Source organism: Clavelina lepadiformis, chromosome 2 (assembly GCF_947623445.1).
Source record: "Clavelina lepadiformis chromosome 2, kaClaLepa1.1, whole genome shotgun sequence".
NCBI lineage: Eukaryota > Metazoa > Chordata > Ascidiacea > Aplousobranchia > Clavelinidae > Clavelina > Clavelina lepadiformis.
Genome location: NC_135241.1, coordinates 15,924,354 through 15,941,795, shown reverse-complemented (window position 1 = coordinate 15,941,795; position 17,442 = coordinate 15,924,354). Strand labels below are relative to the sequence as shown.

General features: G+C 33.6%; 2 protein-coding genes across 3 annotated transcripts; both read left to right on the top strand.

Annotated features, from left to right (window-relative positions):
- Nucleotides 1-58: 58 nt before the first annotated feature.
- On the top strand, nt 59-7,633 carry LOC143444903 (uncharacterized). Of its 2 annotated transcripts, XM_076943696.1 has the most exons (16): nt 62-2,198; nt 2,371-2,414; nt 2,967-2,987; nt 3,077-3,121; nt 3,200-3,244; nt 3,474-3,521; nt 3,622-3,666; nt 3,752-3,796; nt 3,949-3,993; nt 4,080-4,124; nt 4,304-4,348; nt 4,612-4,656; nt 5,055-5,087; nt 6,889-6,927; nt 7,121-7,326; nt 7,399-7,633. In XM_076943696.1, the coding sequence occupies exons 1-16, from the start codon at nt 1,985-1,987 to the stop codon at nt 7,445-7,447; spliced, it is 1,014 nt and encodes a 337-aa protein (XP_076799811.1). In that variant the 5' UTR covers nt 62-1,984; the 3' UTR covers nt 7,448-7,633. The 2 variants fall into 2 exon arrangements, with proteins under 2 accessions (XP_076799809.1, XP_076799811.1); XM_076943694.1 differs by having other exon boundaries at nt 59-2,198; nt 7,121-7,633.
- An 819-nt stretch (nt 7,634-8,452) lies between these two features.
- Nucleotides 8,453-17,102, top strand: LOC143444911 (uncharacterized). The gene is made up of 25 exons (XM_076943703.1): nt 8,453-8,479; nt 8,594-8,695; nt 8,872-8,928; nt 9,218-9,345; nt 9,454-9,734; nt 9,950-10,068; nt 10,337-10,399; nt 10,744-10,809; nt 11,645-11,707; nt 11,857-11,922; nt 12,334-12,396; nt 12,546-12,611; nt 12,909-12,971; nt 13,085-13,138; nt 13,212-13,271; nt 13,358-13,411; nt 13,668-13,721; nt 13,814-13,867; nt 13,954-14,004; nt 14,447-14,491; nt 14,757-14,813; nt 15,820-15,864; nt 16,258-16,314; nt 16,461-16,508; nt 16,694-17,102. Exons 1-25 carry the CDS (start codon nt 8,453-8,455, stop codon nt 16,949-16,951), a joined length of 2,001 nt encoding a protein of 666 aa, XP_076799818.1. The 3' UTR covers nt 16,952-17,102.
- The last annotated feature ends 340 nt before the right edge of the window (nt 17,103-17,442 follow it).

Here is a 17,442-nt window from a genome sequence, read left to right as displayed (position 1 = left end):
GATCGTGCTGTCTTTAAAACTCGCAGATATTGTCATGTGTTCCATGGTGAGGTTGGAAGATGGAACAGTCGGATACCACAGCAACACGGTCTGAGATTTTATTCTCCAAACCACCAAAGCCGCAGAGTTTGTCACTTCCCATTTGCACAGTGTTGAGTGAATACGCCTCCCGCCGGTTTTCAAGCAATTAAGCCGTACCCAGCTCATCCTGGGCAGCGAAAGTCCGGTGTAGTGGGAGTCTGCGCGGGTGGTGAATTTGCAAAGTCTAATAGGGCTCTCCTGCCACTACAGGCTCCATTTATGGTCCATCTGCCGCACTGAGACCTGATGTTTCTTGTAGTGCGGCCGTAACGTTGAGCAAGTGGTACAGCTCCCTTTCCTGGCAAGTGAGTAAAAAGATGGATTTATATTGGCTAAACCCAGGAGGTTGGATACCCACAAGGACGGAAGATTGTCCAATGATGTAGGACGTAGTTCGCAGGCATTACGGTAAGCTACGCAAGACGCTGCTTATGACAGTGATGATTTGATGGGTGCGTGTGCTGCGACACCAGACTTGCGCGCAGTACTCAGCAGTAGAGTAGGCTAGTGCCTAAATGCTGTACGAAATGTAGCGGCGACCCAGTTAAGGGTCCCCTTCTTTGTTTTCTATTTTTTTTGTCAAATGCACGACCGCGTTTGCGTATTTAGACGACATTCTGTTCTGTATCATGGGTTTAGCTTACTGTAGATGTTGAAGAAGAGAGTAGCCAAAACCATTTCTTATGGCTCTGTGGGATGCCGTTGTTGAGGAGTTAAATCACGTGTCTGCCTGTGAGCAGGCAAAGTCGTGGTGTGAGTGACCTGACCTACGTTTGACTTCCTTCTTTGAGTTTAACGTTCAGAATTTCAATGAAAGTACTTTTGTAAATCGAACTGCAACTTTGAAAAGACAGGATTACTATAACTTTGATCTCTCAGATGTTGCAATAATCACGCCTCTAGAACTAATCAAATTTTATGACTCCGCAAAAAAAGGTCAATGGTAGGATATAATACGTGCATGTTTTATTGCTCGAAACAATTATATTATAATACAGTACTCGCAAACACACTGGTTTCCTGCTCTATTACCATAAACCTGCTAATGTTGAATCGGTAATATATTAATTGCAACTACCCTTTAAGCCTGAAAGAGACAACGTCTTGATAATAATTGGTTTATTTGAAATTTTACAGTATGTAACGTACAGTAAAACGTTGTAAGTCCTATAAGCATGGGGCAACTGGCAATCCATAAACACGTTATTTCAATTCAGTGTTTTTTGTGTGCAAGTGAAAACTGACACCAAGAGAAAATTTTCAGTTTTAACATTGCGCGACTACACAACGAAGAATTGAAACACAGTTACACATTCCAGTCTAGCTTTTAAACAACCTTAAAGGAAGATTGATATCAATGTTTGCCTTGAAGCTCAACGTTTTTAATGGAAAACGATATAAATCAATAGTAGACAGTAGTACTGTATAGTAGACTTCAGTAGCGAGAGCAACACTGTTCATAGATTGCGATTGATAAATTGTGTTTTTCCTTCCAAGACGTTTGTCTGCTGCTGGTTCTGCCAAAGAAGTGTATAAGTAACGCCTTTGTTTGCACTTTACTGTTCACCTTTGTTGAAGACAATGGAAAGATATTAAGAGATTTCTTTCTATAAATGTGGTCAACGATTGATTCTTTTTCATAATGATGAACAAAATCAATTCAGTTACCATGGTAAAGTGTGACTGGGCTGTTTGATTTTTGGGCGTCGTTCGGTTCTTGGTGGTATTTCAATGGGAAATGTTGGATAAAAGAAAGGCTTTGATTACTGTGGATTTTGAGGGTTGCACCGTGTCAATAGCATTGTCTACAACTTGTCGTGTCACAAAACGAGAGTGAAACGGACAATGCGGTTTGTTTGCAAATTCTATTTGATTTGTTCCAAGCCCATGTTTTAAATAGACGATGTCCAAACATTTTGCAATCAATTCGTTTTTGGTCCGCGAGGAAACTTTAATTTGGAAATTTCATTGCGGTTCGAGCATACCTTTCAACATGAAGCTTCATGCCGTTTTGGCGTTGCTACTTTTTGCAGTATCTGTTCAGGGAAAGGTGGTTATAAAAAGAAACTATCAAGCTAGCTCTAAAACTTCAGCGGAAAATGCCGTCGACAAAAGGAGTATGTATCAATTAAATAGCTGTCCATTTTTGTTTTAAAATATAAACGGGTTAGTGTGTCGTAAAACTGGTAAGACGGGTTTGGAATAATTGGTTTTATACCATATTTTAATTGAAACCTGCAATCAAGGTTTGGTAGTTTTTCAATCAGTTTTTATTTTGATTCTTTTTAGTTCATGATGGAAACATGGGAAAAGACTCGGCTACGATGCACCAGGTGAACTAATTTTTTGTGTTTCGAATAATCCCTATGTTTTAACTTTGAAATAATTTTCTCTAAAATATCTGAAAAAATGTATACTGCCAATGCAAATTACTATAGTTATATAAAAAACCTCATTATCATATTATATTCGTATGTTGTCAATATTCCAAAACTGCTGTCTTCATTATACGATACGTGAAATTACCAATGAATTGTCTTTTCCTTATTTTGTGTTTTCTATTTGTTTTTAAAACGTATTTGGCAAGATTAAATTCTGCAGGAGAGCATTTTTAATATTCTGCTAACTCGTTAAAAAATCATATATCGGACAATCTGTGGTAAAAAAAGTTTACGAAAAAATGAACAAATTTTATCTGACATATATTGCATTACATGCAATTTTAATTCCACTTACTTTTTTCACATATAGAGCTTTAAAAAGAAAAAGAGTAGCAAAAGTATTTGTTTTTTTTTGTTAAAAATGTTCGTTTTTGATAAAAGAAATATTGATAAACAGAAATAAAATTAAAGCACTGAATATTTACGTATTGCTTTATTTCGCAGGGTCTCGTCAAGCGACTTTGGGTAAGTAAATGGAAAAGGATTTAAAGAGGTTTTGTGAGAAATTTATCACTATAATAATAATTGAATTATTAATATTTTTTACATGTTAGTCATTGTACGGTGGAAGGAGCCATATGTCGCAATCTCAAAGCATGGTAAGATGAAAAATTTCAAATTTACTTACATTGTAAAATGCAATGCGAACATCAAATTCGTTTTGACATTTGTTGTAGACCCATTCAAGCTCATTTGGTCACTCATCTCAGTCCCAGTCCATGGTAAGCTTAAATTCTAAGTTGCGTGGTTCTGTTAATTTAGTTTGGGGTATATATGCAAACAAGCATTGTGATAATTTTTTGTTGATTTACGGAGTTGTATCGATGATAACTTTTATATGAATCATTAACATAATAAGGTAAATTTTGCAATTTATATGTGGCTCTTTTGCAAAAAGATGTTTCTTTTACAAATAATATTATTACTGTATGTTTTTTCTTTACAATGCAGGGTTCCTTTGGAGGTAGTCACCACAGTATGAGCCAGGGGCAATCCATGGTGCGTTTATTACATGTCTCCAACTTTTGTTTTTATCATAAATTCTTTGATAATTCAATTCATCGATATTATTTGCTGAGCTTGGTGTTTTGTCTTGCAGAGCTCTTTCGGAGGATCTTCTCAAATGTCCCAGGGTCAGCACATGGTAAACCGACGATATATTTCCAACCTAGCTTCGTACTCAAATTTATGTTATCTGGAATCACTAATTTTGTTATATTATTTGACAGATTTCTCACGGTGGAAGTTCACATATGAACCAAGGCCAATCTATGGTGAACAAATTTTTGTAGAACATTGATAAAAATTCAAAAAATTTGAAGCTTATAATTTTGCTAAAGACGTATTATACCAAAACAAATTCAGGCCATGCTGCTTCCTTCAATTTAATTCGTTGTGGTATAATATCCTATTTTTGCTATTTCAGAGTTCTTTCGGAGGTTCTTCTCATATGATCCAGGGTCAGCATATGGTAATAAAGTCGTTGATAAATTTGGTAGTGATGGATATTTTGTCAATATTTTACTTGTTCAGAGTGATTGTTTTTGCTTTTAACAGAGTTCTCATGGAGGAAGTTCACATATGAAACAAGGCCAATCTATGGTAGTCATAATTTTGCTTATGTGTAATTGTATATGCTCAAATTAAAATATAATAGTTTACTAACAATTATTTTGGGTTGCCACTTGTCAGTAATGAAATAGAAATTCAGCATAGGGCTTGGTGACAAACTGTTTTTGTGGGATGATTTGAACAGTACTAATCTTTCTGGTCTATTTTAGGGCTCGTACGGCGGTGCTTATCATGGTAGTCAAAGTCAATCTATGGTATGTTTGAACAAAGCAAACTTACTACTACATAAATAGAAACCAAATAAATATATCGTTAAGTATAATAAATTTAATTATTCAAAAGTAAATTGCAATGCTGAAAGTGTGGTATTTTATTTGACGTAGAGTTGATTCGAAAGCTCTTCCCATATATCTCAAGGCCAGGGCATTGTTAAATCATTAAATTTGTATTTTTTAAGCTAATATAATTGCCTATTTTTTTCTGGAAGTGTACATGTAGCTATTTATTTGTTTAACAGACTTCTCACGGCGGAAATTCCAACATGAGCCAAGGCCAATCTATGGTAAATCGTTAAGATATTTAGCTTAAATCATCTTAATAAATATAAAAAAAAAAAATGCAGACTGTAAATTCAATGAACTTCTCCTGTTAAATATACTTTCAACATCTTCAATTGACACATTCATACAAACACACAAAATAGAACACTGTTGTTTTTGAAATGAACTCAACAGGCATAAAGTGTTTTTTTCGTATTGTTTATAGACGGCCTTCATATTTTATGCCACATTTCTTGATTTTTGTTTTTGAAATTTTATTTTTATCTTTATTTGTTCAATTCTACTGATTGATTGCAACGGATTGATGCTCTTAGTAGTGTACTATTACTACTATATGCACGTGAACGTAGTTATATGCCATAATATGACGATGGTATTTGACCTGATGTCATGTTTACAGGTCTCCAACGGCGGTTCAATGCATCAAGGCCAGGTAAGAAGCATAGGTCACACAAATTTTACAAAATTATTTACGTCCGTTGCAGTTCAATAGATGCGATATACTGCATACTGTAGTTTTATAAATGTAGTGCGTCCTTGTTGCCAAGATAAATGCAAGTAAATTTTAAAAATTACATAGAAATTCAAATTAATTAATTAAAATAAAGTTAAGCAAAGTAAAAATCAACTCAATTAAAACAAGTTTAAAAAAATGAATTCAAACTCAAACAAATTCTAATCAATTTATATAAAACCACTTAACGTTTGTGAATGTTAATAAACATTTATTATAACTCAAGTCGTTAGATATTACTAATAACATATAATTGAACTTATCTGCTTTTTTCGGGTTGTTTGGTGGCGATTGAATGATTTTATCAGTAAAGCATTGCTAAGTTTTCCATAACATATTAGTTTTGTATATTATCAAACCAAACCAGACCAAATTAGGGCTTAATTAGTCGGTAGCCGATTCATCAGTATCGGCCGATTTGTCAAACCCGATTAGATTTCTTTTTTTCTGATTTATTTTTAATTACCATGAGTTTGGCCTACTGCAATTTGTATCAATTTATTCACATTTACAGTAAATCTTGTTAATGTATGTAATGTAAAATCATAATTTTACAACAGGTAGTAAATGATTTGATATGTAACCTATATACTTTAACTACGAATAAACAACTGAATAAGTAATCACTAGGGCCATTTTTATTTTGACCTAAAACAAAATTTTTTTGACTTTATTTTTATCAAATTTTGACTTTATTTTGACCTAACGAAATTGCTTATTTGTAGAGGCCACAGTTCTTCCTCCAGTTACCCAAACATAATATTTTGTCGATTTCAGACCCAAACGTAATATTTGGCGAAAAGTCAAGGTGTTTTATGGATTATAAAAAGTGCGTCGTGTTTTTTGGCGATAGATTTAGGTAGCTAGTGTTATTTTGTCCTTGTGAAAAGGGCACTTTGCCTCGATTTTCTCCGCATGGTAAATTCTAATAAACAGCAAATTAAACAGGGAATGCTTGTTGTTGCTCCAATCCAGCTTGATAGCGTTTACTTTTCCTGTGGCTTTCAACAAAATACTTTTTATCGCACTTTACTATAACCTCGCAAAAATTGCACCTTAAATCACCCCCGGGAGTTGCATTAAATTCATCAGAAAAATCTCGACAAATCTGTCTAACTTTTGCTGATGACGATTTAGCTTGCTTAGGCATTTTTGTATTACAAAATGTCAGTAGGATATTCCTAAAATCCAAACTGTTGATCTTCGAAAATACCACGTTTATGAAGAGAAAGTGTTTTATAAGAATTATTTAAATACGTAACAATGAATAAGCAATGGACAATTTGCGATAAAAGTTACTGCTGATCCAAGTGGGCATTGTGACTTATTTCCTGCTTTTATGTGTTAATATGGTTTAATTGTGTCGCAGTTCCTGATTTACAATGCTTCCACGAGGATTTTTACAAGAATTACTCTCAAGAAACACAAAAACTTTGTAAAAAGCCATATTTTGACAAATTTTGACTTTATTGAAAATTTTGACTTTATTGTAAATTTTGACTTTATTTTGACCTATAAACTTCTTAGAAACAATCCCCTAGGTGCTGAAAACAACGTTATTCTTTGATTCGTGGTCAGACGAGGTCCTTAAAAATTTTTGATTTTATTGACTTTTGCGGGCCCTAGTAATCACTAATTAGGGAGCCCGTAATCAAATTCACTATTGTGTCACAATATTGTTTCTCATAGAGAAGGTCAACCAAATTTTCATTTGATTTAGGTCATTGTAAGTGGAGGCGTCAATGGAGGTCACGGAGGGGTAAATATGATGCTTTCAATTGTTTAATTTGACATTGTCAAACCAATTAGTCGTACTGGTAAAAGTTACTAAAAACAATAGACTTAAACAGCGGCTCTGTAAACAACATCTTTATATCTAAATAACGCCTTAGAATAGATTATTTCATGTAATTTTTCAGAAAAAAAAACTATATTGTACGCTTTGTGTGCAGAGACCATCCAAGCCTTCTAAACCGTCAAAGCCTTCAAAACCGTCAAAGCCTTCAAAACCGTCAAAGCCTTCTAAACCGTCAAAGCCGCAGAGGCCTTCATCTCCAAAGCGCAAACACAAGGGCTCGAAGAGTTCCAAGAGTTCAAAAAGCTCGAAAAGCTCGAAAAGCTCGAAAAGCTCGAAAAGCTCGAAAAGCTCGAAAAGCTCGAAAAGCTCGAAAAGCTCGAAAAGCTCGAAAAGCTCGAAAAGCTCGAAAAGCTCAAAAAGCTCGAAAAGCTCAAAGAGTTCCAAACGCCGTTATCGATATGGCTCATCCAAAAGACGATAAACTGAAGCTTGGAACAAAATCATGATAAAACCTGATCAATGGTCGGTTTTAGAAGCTATCTTAATTTATGCAAATGAAAATGCCTTAATTGTTACATTTTCTGATTTATTTTTTTAATCAAAGTCAACTATATAGCTAATTGGTACTGAATTAAAGTATGAAATAAAGTACTAGGATAGAGCATAATCACATGCTTGGTGTTTTAGTACAAGTTAGAACTTATGAAAAGTAACGTGATAAGATCATTAGAAGTTAAAAGTACACGGAGTTTATCGTATAGCAATGTTAAATGCGGATTAGTCTCTATAAACCTTTTCGAACGCTGTGTGTAACCAGTAACCGCATTAAGAAACCAATGCCTGTTCTCATTCATTTCGTCCAGGCAGATATACCGGTATATTGGAGTTTTTAAGTTACAAGGTTGTTTTTTGAGGCATTAGAAGCAGCCAAAAAAAGAAGCTTTCTCTCCGTAAATACATATACAAAGCATTCTGCACGCTAAATTGGTTATGTTTTTCTTTAGCTATATATGTCGTTTTGGTTTCAGAAATCGTATACAATTATAAGTGAGTCTAACGCAGTGGTTCCCAAGCTTTTAAGCTCGCGGCTCAACTTCACTTGAGGAAGCGAAATCCGGACCTATCTCGATCACACTCACACATACTGATCGCATTTAACAAAAATGGATATAAACAAAAATAGTCATTGACCTTTTTCTTGATATTCAAAATCGTCGCATCCTAATGGAACGAATGGGCTTGTTTATTGTCCGAAAGTCGTTTGATTCGTGGTTCAGAGCTGGATAAATCACAAGCAGGTCGCTGTCTACGTCTAGACTATTTTTGTATCAGTTTCTTAACAACAATCAATGTAGGTCACATTGTGGGCCTGCTTACAGAGATAATCGGACGGTTAAGTCATCAACAATTTGATGGTCGTTTTCGGTAACTCTCTGTACGATTGATACATTTGTTACAAAAAGTGTGCAATGGGTTAATTTTACCAATGCTGCATTTAGGATTGGGTAAAGAGGTGGGGTCAAAAGTTTTTAACCTGAGTCTAAAATTCCCGTGTTTGTTCATTCCGCTCAAGATGCGGTAAACTTTTAGGATTTTACGTCTCAAAAATGAATGAATTACATCACAGCATGCTGGCTGCGGGCCTGGTTATTTATCATACGTTATTTATAAGTTTTTCAAAACAAAAGCTAGAGAGAGAGAGGAGAGAAAGGAAGAGAGAGAGAGAGAAGTGAACGGTACATAATAGCATAGAACAACGGCAAGCCAAAGCAAAATGCCTATAGTAAACATACATATTGCACAGTGTCCGTTTCGCTAGCAAACACTGCAATGCATGTACAGAAAGTAATACTTTCAAATTTTGAAAGAGATAATTTGTTTGATGTGTTATTTTACGAATTTTAGATGCCAAAATTATATTTAGCTACCAGTTCTGACCAGATAGCAAGTTGTGTTTTACCAGTGTTTTGCTAATTTCTTCCTTGAATTGATTTAATCAATACCGTTTATATCTCCCTCCTTCCATAAGCTCCCTAATTATTATTAATAATAATTATTAGCAATAAGTAGCATTCTATTATTCTATTATATATTTCATGGTATAACTTTCCTTAAATAACTTACTGTTATCTTTACTAAAACATCAAAATACCATTCAAGCATTCAATTGTGGGTTGGGTCAGGTTCATTGAAATCTATAAAACAAATATTTATTATATATTCGAGAAAATTTTTACGGTTTTTTGTAAAGGTTTCTACGCATAGTTTTGTCAACGAAACCTTTAGTATAATTATTTTTCCTCAAAAAGGCGATAGTTTGATTTATGGACGACCTTTAACAAGAATAAATTCAGGAAACGCCTTTTCATTGTCACGGCTGTATAGGCCTATATAAGTAAATATGACTTAATATCTGAATCATATTATAAATTATAATAAATCTATTGTTAATCTGCATAGATAAACCAAAAATTTTTATTTGGCAAGGTACTTGTTTGTCAAAGGATTGGATATAGGCATTCTGTTCCTGGCTTTAAATAAGGTTATAATATATTTTTTGGTCATTCCTCGATTAGTTGTCGGGGATAACTTTTATGTTTACATTGTCGGACAGTTTTTACGTTTTGATTGCATAAAGTCACAGATGAAGTTGTTTGTGGGTTTCGCGCTTCTGCTTATTGCTGCAAATGTAAGTGGAAGCGTGATTTCGAAAAGAAACAACGAAGAAGAAGCCAGAAATTCTGAGGATCATGCCGTGGATAAACGATGTGCGTAAATTCATCAGGTGTTTTGTAAATCAAACTCAAATTAATTTTATATATACCTGTGGTACCTTATTTATATGTTAATTTACATAAGCCAGCGCTACAACGTCTATAACTTTTCAAAATCTTTTTTAAACTATAAGGTGACGAAGATGAATTGTGTGTTTATTATCAATCATGTATATATAAATGAAGTAGATGTTGCTTATACTTTACAGTGGCCACAATGCAACAAGCCCAGGCCCAGCATGTCTTTGCACAACATGCCCAGGTCCAGGTTCAGTCCCAGTCCCACGCTAAATCTTCAAGCTACAGGTTTTCATCGCAGCAGCAGCAGGTGATTACATTTCTATAAATAGCATGCATTACAACTTCCTAGAAAACCCTGTCTGCCTATGCTATGTTTTACATTATTAAAAAATATAATTTGTTAGAATGCTTTTGCGTAGGGGCGTATATGTGATAGTATGTAAGTCATGCCTATACCATAGCTCAGAAAATACGCCTGTTTTCTGTTGCTTTTTTCATGACAGTTTTGCCATTAAAAAATTTAAAGATACTGTAAATGAGGTAAGTAAATGAGTAAGCTGAGGTAAATGTTTATGCAGAGTTCGTACAGCGCTGGTGGTGCAACTGTAGCAAAACAATGGCAACAACAGACATCGAAGGTATGTATTGTCATTTTACAGTGTATCAATATTTCGATAACTGATCATCAAAGTACGAACTATTTTAATAATGGTATATTTTTGTATAAAGGTTTATAAAAAAATACGTACCACTCACACTATACCAGTTAAACTAATTGCCTCTAAGTTGTACAATAAGTAAACAATTTAATTTAGTATTGTGTAAAACTATATTCTTATAATGGCCGAATGATAAGAGATTTACCCACTTTTACACACTTTTCATGTTCCAATTTAATCCAACAGAAATATTAATCACAACTATTTACAGTATATACTAATTTGGTATTAAAAAATTTAAGGACAAGAAATTTTTTATTTAGAATTCGCACCGCGCTGGTGGTGCTACTGTAGCAAAACAATGGCAAGGCCAACAACAGACATCGGCGGTATGTATGTTATTATTTTACAATCTCACAATATCTCGATGACTGACCACCAAAGTATACTGTATGAACCAAATAAATTGCAATAATTTCGATTTACTTAACGTAACGTAACACCAAACATAAAAAACAAAGTCTTGAACAAGGAATTACTTATTGACGTTTGTTATAATAACTTCGCTTTTTCACCATAACGTCGTGAGGTTTAATCTATTATATTGTTTACTTTAATGCCAATATAACTCTCTAACGTCTAACTCGTTCTAACCATCAATGAATATTAGACACATAAAAACACTCGCCAAACTCCTGAAGTCAGAATGCTTTCAACGTCAAAAACTGTACTTTGCTGATGATCACCGGTTATAAAAATATTCTACGTGCAGCAAAATTTAAAATCGTTTCGTCATTTGCCGTTTAAGCAGTTTAAATCAGTTCAAAATCTCGCGACCCCCAGAAAAAACGTTAACGACCTCTAGGTTAAAAACCCATGCTCTAAATCTAAAACATGTCAAACCAGTCATAGGCTTTTACCATAATCTGATTTTTTTATGTTACTGTAACATATTTCATGCAACTGATAGCTAGAATAATTTTCCTAAGTAGTTTTTTCAATACTTGCGATACCTTGCTAACTTTCACCACTGATTATAAATTATGAAATACTCACTAACAATTAGATCAAGTCCTTTTACTTAGTAAGTAAACAATTTAATTTTTCACTGTAAAACTATTCATATAATAGCTTAATGATACACCCACTTTATTACATTTCATGTTCCAGTTTAGTTAAACAGGACTGTAACTTTAGATTTATTAAATTATTACTTTTCCGCAGACGATCAACAAAGGAAAAGTTGGTTACTCTAGACAAAACCAAGTGCAGCAACAAGCAACGGCGGTAAGTTAGTTTTCATTAATATTGCTTTGTATGATATTAATAAGACTTATAATTTATGAAGTGTCTTTTCATGACAGTTTCACTGTGTTATTTGTGATAAAAACTAACTTGTCACTAAAATATTTAAGGACAAGAAATTTTTTATTTAGAATTCGCACCGCGCTGGTGGTGCTACTGTAGCAAAACAATGGCAAGGCCAACAACAGACATCGGCGGTATGTATATGTTATTATTTTACAATCTCAGAATATCTCGATGACTGACCACCAAATTACTGTATGAACCATATAAATTATAATTTTTAACCTTTTTCGTACCGCGATCATTTTTGAACAACCCAATTTGGCTGATGACCCCTTCCAGATATTTCGATTTACGTAACGTAATGTAACAAGAAATGTAACAAACAAAGTCTTGAACAAAGAATTATTTATTGACATTTGTTATAACAACTTCGCTTTTTCACCATAATGTGAAGTGAAATATATTATATTGTTTACTTTGATGCCAATATAACTCTCTAACTCGTTCTAACCATCAATGAATACTAGACACATAAAAATACTCGCCAAACTCCTGAAAATAAAATACTTTCGTTAAATTACTAAATTATTACTTTTCCGCAGACGATCAACAAAGGAAAAGTTGGTTACTCTAGACAAAACCAAGTGCAGCAACAAGCAACGGCGGTAAGCTAGTTTTCATTAATATTGTTGTGTATGATATTAATAAGACTTACATTTTATGAAGTGTCTTTTCATGAAAGTTTTACTGTATTTTTTGTGATATGTTCTAACTTGTCACTAAAAGATTTAAGGACAAGAAATTTTTTATTTAGAATTCGCACCGCGCTGGTGGTGCTACTGTAGGAAAACAATGGCAAGGCCAACAACAGACATCGACGGTATGTGTGTTATTATTTTACAATCTCACAATATCTCATTAACTGAACACCGAAGTATAAACTATTTAAATTGCAATAACTTTGTGGGTTACTTATAGGATTATAAAAATAAGAAACATTCACTAGCAACTAGACCAAGTGCTTTTACTTTGTAAGTGAACAATTTAATTTTTTACTGTACTATTCATATAACGAATAGTCTTACAGATGATGATTTACCCACTTTTTCATGTTCCAGTTCAGTCCAACAGGTGTATAATTTTGAATCTACAAATTTATATCACTACTTTTCGGCAGACGCTAAACAAAGGAAAGATTGGTTACTCTACACAAAACCAAGTGCAGAAACAAGCAACGGCCGTAAGTTGACTAGCTTCATTTGGTGTATGATTGTAGTAGTAATTATAAATGTGTACTATACTGAATACCCTATATTATACATTGCCTATATTTTAAAAGCTTAGTATATGCAGACGAAATATAAAGGAAAACTTTGGTGGCAAAAACAAAAAAAGCTGAAATTGGCGGTAAGTTTATTGATTTTAAGTTTAAGAAATTTTAGTGTAATTTTAAACTTATCTGTTCCTTCCGTTTGAGCAGCAGCAGAAGAAGTATAAGCTAAACCTTCGGTGGAAAAAACAACGCAAGTATAAAGTGGCAGTAAGTTATTGGTTACCTAAGCAAATATTTATTAAATGTTGTAATTTGTAAATCTAAATTCTTTTGTATATATTGTATTTTTCCAGCAAAAAAATAAGGTAAAATCTTGGTTGAGTAAAAACAAAAAGCAAAAAGTAGCGGTAAGTTTATTTTTTTTACATTTAAAGAAATTTAGTGTTTAGTAAAAGTTGTAATTTGTAATTCAACTGTAATGTTTTCCGTAAATGTTGCCTAAATGTATAGCAGCAGAAATATAGTAGACAAATTGATGGAAAACACAACAAAAGCATAAGTTAATGATGATTTTATTGTTTTTAAACTTAAGAAATTTAAGCGTTTTCTAAAAAGCAATAGATTTTAATTTTTAATTTTTCTGAATATTTTTTATTTCTACAGCAAACGTTGAAGGCAAAAATGTGGAGGCAAAAACAACTAAAGCAGAAATTAAGGGTAAGTTTATTGGATTAAATCAATTTCATTCTTTGATAAAGCTTGCGATTTTTTTTAATTTTAATTTTTCTTTATATTTTGCGTTTCTACAGCAAAAGTATATAGCAAAAACGTGGAGAAAAAAACAACTAAAGCAGAAATTGAAGGTAAGTTTATTGGATTAATTCGATTTTATTCTTTAATTAAAATTTTAATTCTAAATTTTTCTTTATATTTTACGTTTCTACACCAGAAATACAAGGGGAAATTTGTGTCGAAGCAACAGCAAAAACAACGAGTTTTTGTAAGTTTGTTAGTTTTAAACTTTGTCAAATGGAAATTTACAGTTTTCCAATAAATGTTGTAATATTTTATGATAAATTGACTTCCCAAACTCCTCTTTATATAAAAATGAATAGTTTTTCATTATCTTTGTATAGACTTCCAATGGACACAATAGCATGTCACAGCATCAAATGCAAACAGCATAATTATGTTTCTTTTGTATCATGTAAATTAAGATTTAATGTATATTAGGCCCACTGCTGCCTACAGGCCCTGAGTTCTAACCGTTCCGCGACAGAGCTTGCAACGCTATTATACACATTGTAAATCATGTTTATTTTTCCATTTAGGAAAATTAATTGTCATTTTAGAAACTTTGAGCTGCTCGACATGTTGCTTTGTTAGTTAATTGATTTGTATGATGATCAACAGCAACTTCTTATTATCTTTGTATTTTGTAGAGTTCTAATAGTGGAAGCATGTCACAGCATCAAGGGCAATCAGCAGTAAGTTTTCATGTAGCACAGCTATGTTTATAAAATAAGATTTGCAATATTTGAACACATAGTGGTAGTGACTCGCTTGCCGCTACATCTCTAAAAAGTAGTTTACCATAAACGCAAAAGCTTTGCCACTCAGTATCTTAAATGGCAATTTTATGTCATTTATAGGAACAATTATTTTATTTGCTTTTTGAAATGTTTGAATCTATTTTAGTATTAACATGGAAAACGTTTGCTTTGGTTTGATTTGTTCGGTTTGTCTTTGTAGGTTTCTGTAGGTGGTGGTGGTAAGCATATCATGTCACAACAACAACATCAATCGATGGTAAGCTTTAATATGTTGTCATATTGGTATGGTATCATGATAATCTTTATCTGCGGGCTGAGTAAAGTCTTTGCACAACTTAAAATCAGCGATGGTTCCTCATTGCTTAAGCCAACCTAAATCGGGTGAGCGACATTACTATTTTAACTATGTGTCGCCGACACTGCACACAAGTTTTCAGTCGTTTATTACTAAAAAACTAATCAAATTTACAGTTTAATAGCAAAAACATCTGGCTTCCTGTGTACAGTATAATTGTAAAACTAAAGAAAGTGTATTTAGTGTAAATTAAATATTTCTACAAGTGATACAATTCTAGAAGTTCTACTTTGTTATGCCTCGCTCCCGCTGTGCTTAATTGCCTGAAAAATCAGCTGACTGCCTGAAGAGAAAACAAGAGAGCAGTTAGTCGAGTTAGTTGTGTGTGAATGAGTAAACGAAAACGATACGCTTCAATGCGGAGACAGAGCAAAATTATCAAAATATGACAATATCTGAAAAATTGCAAAATCAAACTTTATAAAACAAACATGGACAGATAGCTGAAAAGTTTTTAGGAAAATTTACCAAATTTCAATTTTCTACAGCAAACAGTGCAACTGTACAGTGTACACCACATTTTGCTGTGACTATGTGCAGGGACGACCACACATAGTGTAGATAGGTTTGAGCTTGCTTGTCTTTGTGCAAGGTTCTATTGACACAATTTGTTCACCTTGACCACTGAACAGAAGCAAACATCGTCCATATCTTGCCCCACAGTATTACAACAGTAGGGCAATTGGAAATCGGATGAAGGTCGCATTCTATGAGCCATGAGCTTTATAAACCATTCCGAGACCGAACTTACAATGTTATTATTCACAATGTAAATCATGGCTATTTTTCCATTTAGGAAAATTAATTATTATTTTAGAAACTTTGAACTGCTCGACATGTTGCTTTGTTAGTTAATTGATTTGTATGATGATCAACAGCAGCTTCTTATTATCTTTGTATTTTGTAGAGTTCTAATAGTGGAAGCATGTCACAGCATCAAGGGCAATCAGCAGTAAGTTTTCATGTAGCACAGCTATGTTTAACCAATACGCTTTCTGGGCCAAAAACAATGTCATTTTTTTGGGCCGCACATTGAATAAATTGTTACACTTAACTAAACTCAAAAAGTAAATGTAACAAATCAGAACTCTTAATTAAAGTAGTTTTAAAATAAGATTTGCAATATTTGAGCCCATTGTTGTAGTGACTTGCTTGCCGCTACATTTCTAAGAAGTAGCCTACCACAAACCCAAAGTCTATGCCACTCAGCAATTTATATGGCTATTGTATGCCATGTTTAGGAACAATTATTGCTATTGCTTTTTGAAATGTTTAAATCTATATATTTTAATATTAGCATGGAAACAATTTTCTGTGGTTTGATTTGTTGGGTTTATCTTTTTAGGTTTCTGTAGGTGGTGGTGGTAACCATTTCATGTCACAGCAACAACATCAATCGACGGTGGGCATTGACAGGATGTTATACACATTGCAAAGAAGGGTTATTTTGCCACATTTGAAAATTAATTTCGATTTTAAACGTTTTGGTTAGCTCCAAGTGTTGGTTTGTAAGGTCGTATGCTAGTAGCGTTCTGTGCTTTGTTGCAGGTTATAGTCAATGGAGGCGGTGGTGGAAATGCGGGGCAAGGAGGATCTGTAAGTTCTTTCAATATTTTACTTGTTTATTTATTTGGTTGGTCCTTTGTTATTAAACTTTGATTGTTAAGTATTTATTCTGATGAGTTGTTACCATTGAGAGGAATTAGTTTCATTTGTTTTGCGTGGTTAAAAATAATCTCTGCTCAATTTACATTATAATAGCAATTTAATCCTTTTTACAGAAACCACCGAAACCCTCGTACCCTTCGAAACCAAATCCACCATGCGGCTCATGCGTACCTAGCAAGCCATCTGAACCTTCAAAACCCGGCAAACCTGAATCTCCAAAATGGCAACACAAAGGATCAAAAAGTTCAAAGAGTTCAAAAAGCTCCAAAGGATCGAGAAGTTCCAAGAGCTCTAAAAAATCGAAAAGCTCAAAGAGCTCGAAAGGTTCATCCAGGCGTTATCGTTATTATGGCTCATCGAAAAGGCGCTAAAGTTATCAAATGTAGCAGACAAGAAGAACGACAGTAGTGACAACGATTGTACTTTTTACTAGAAATGTAATTTTCATAATTTATAGGATATTTCTGTTATTTCGTATAAGTTATAATAAATGATTAACCTATTAAATAAGTTGTAGAGCGATGTACCTTGTCCCTATATTTTCGGGTAACGCATAAAAAAACGATTTAGGACGCTTCATATAGGCCTAGTTTGCAGATTTACCTTTTCGTACAAGTTTGCCGTGCCGGTCAACACAACTACAGTAACTATAGGTGGTATGAAATAATGACCATAGTTAAGAATGTAATATAGTCATAAGCTAATCGTTAAAGACAGATCGCATTTCGTTCTGGTTATTCAAGCATAGAGAGAAAACTATGATAGCCTACTTGCAACAAAGCACATCGCGTATTACAGTTCTTGAGAAGGAGTTGTTTGTTTGTTTGGAGTATTTGATTTGCAAAATCAATTTTAGGTTATC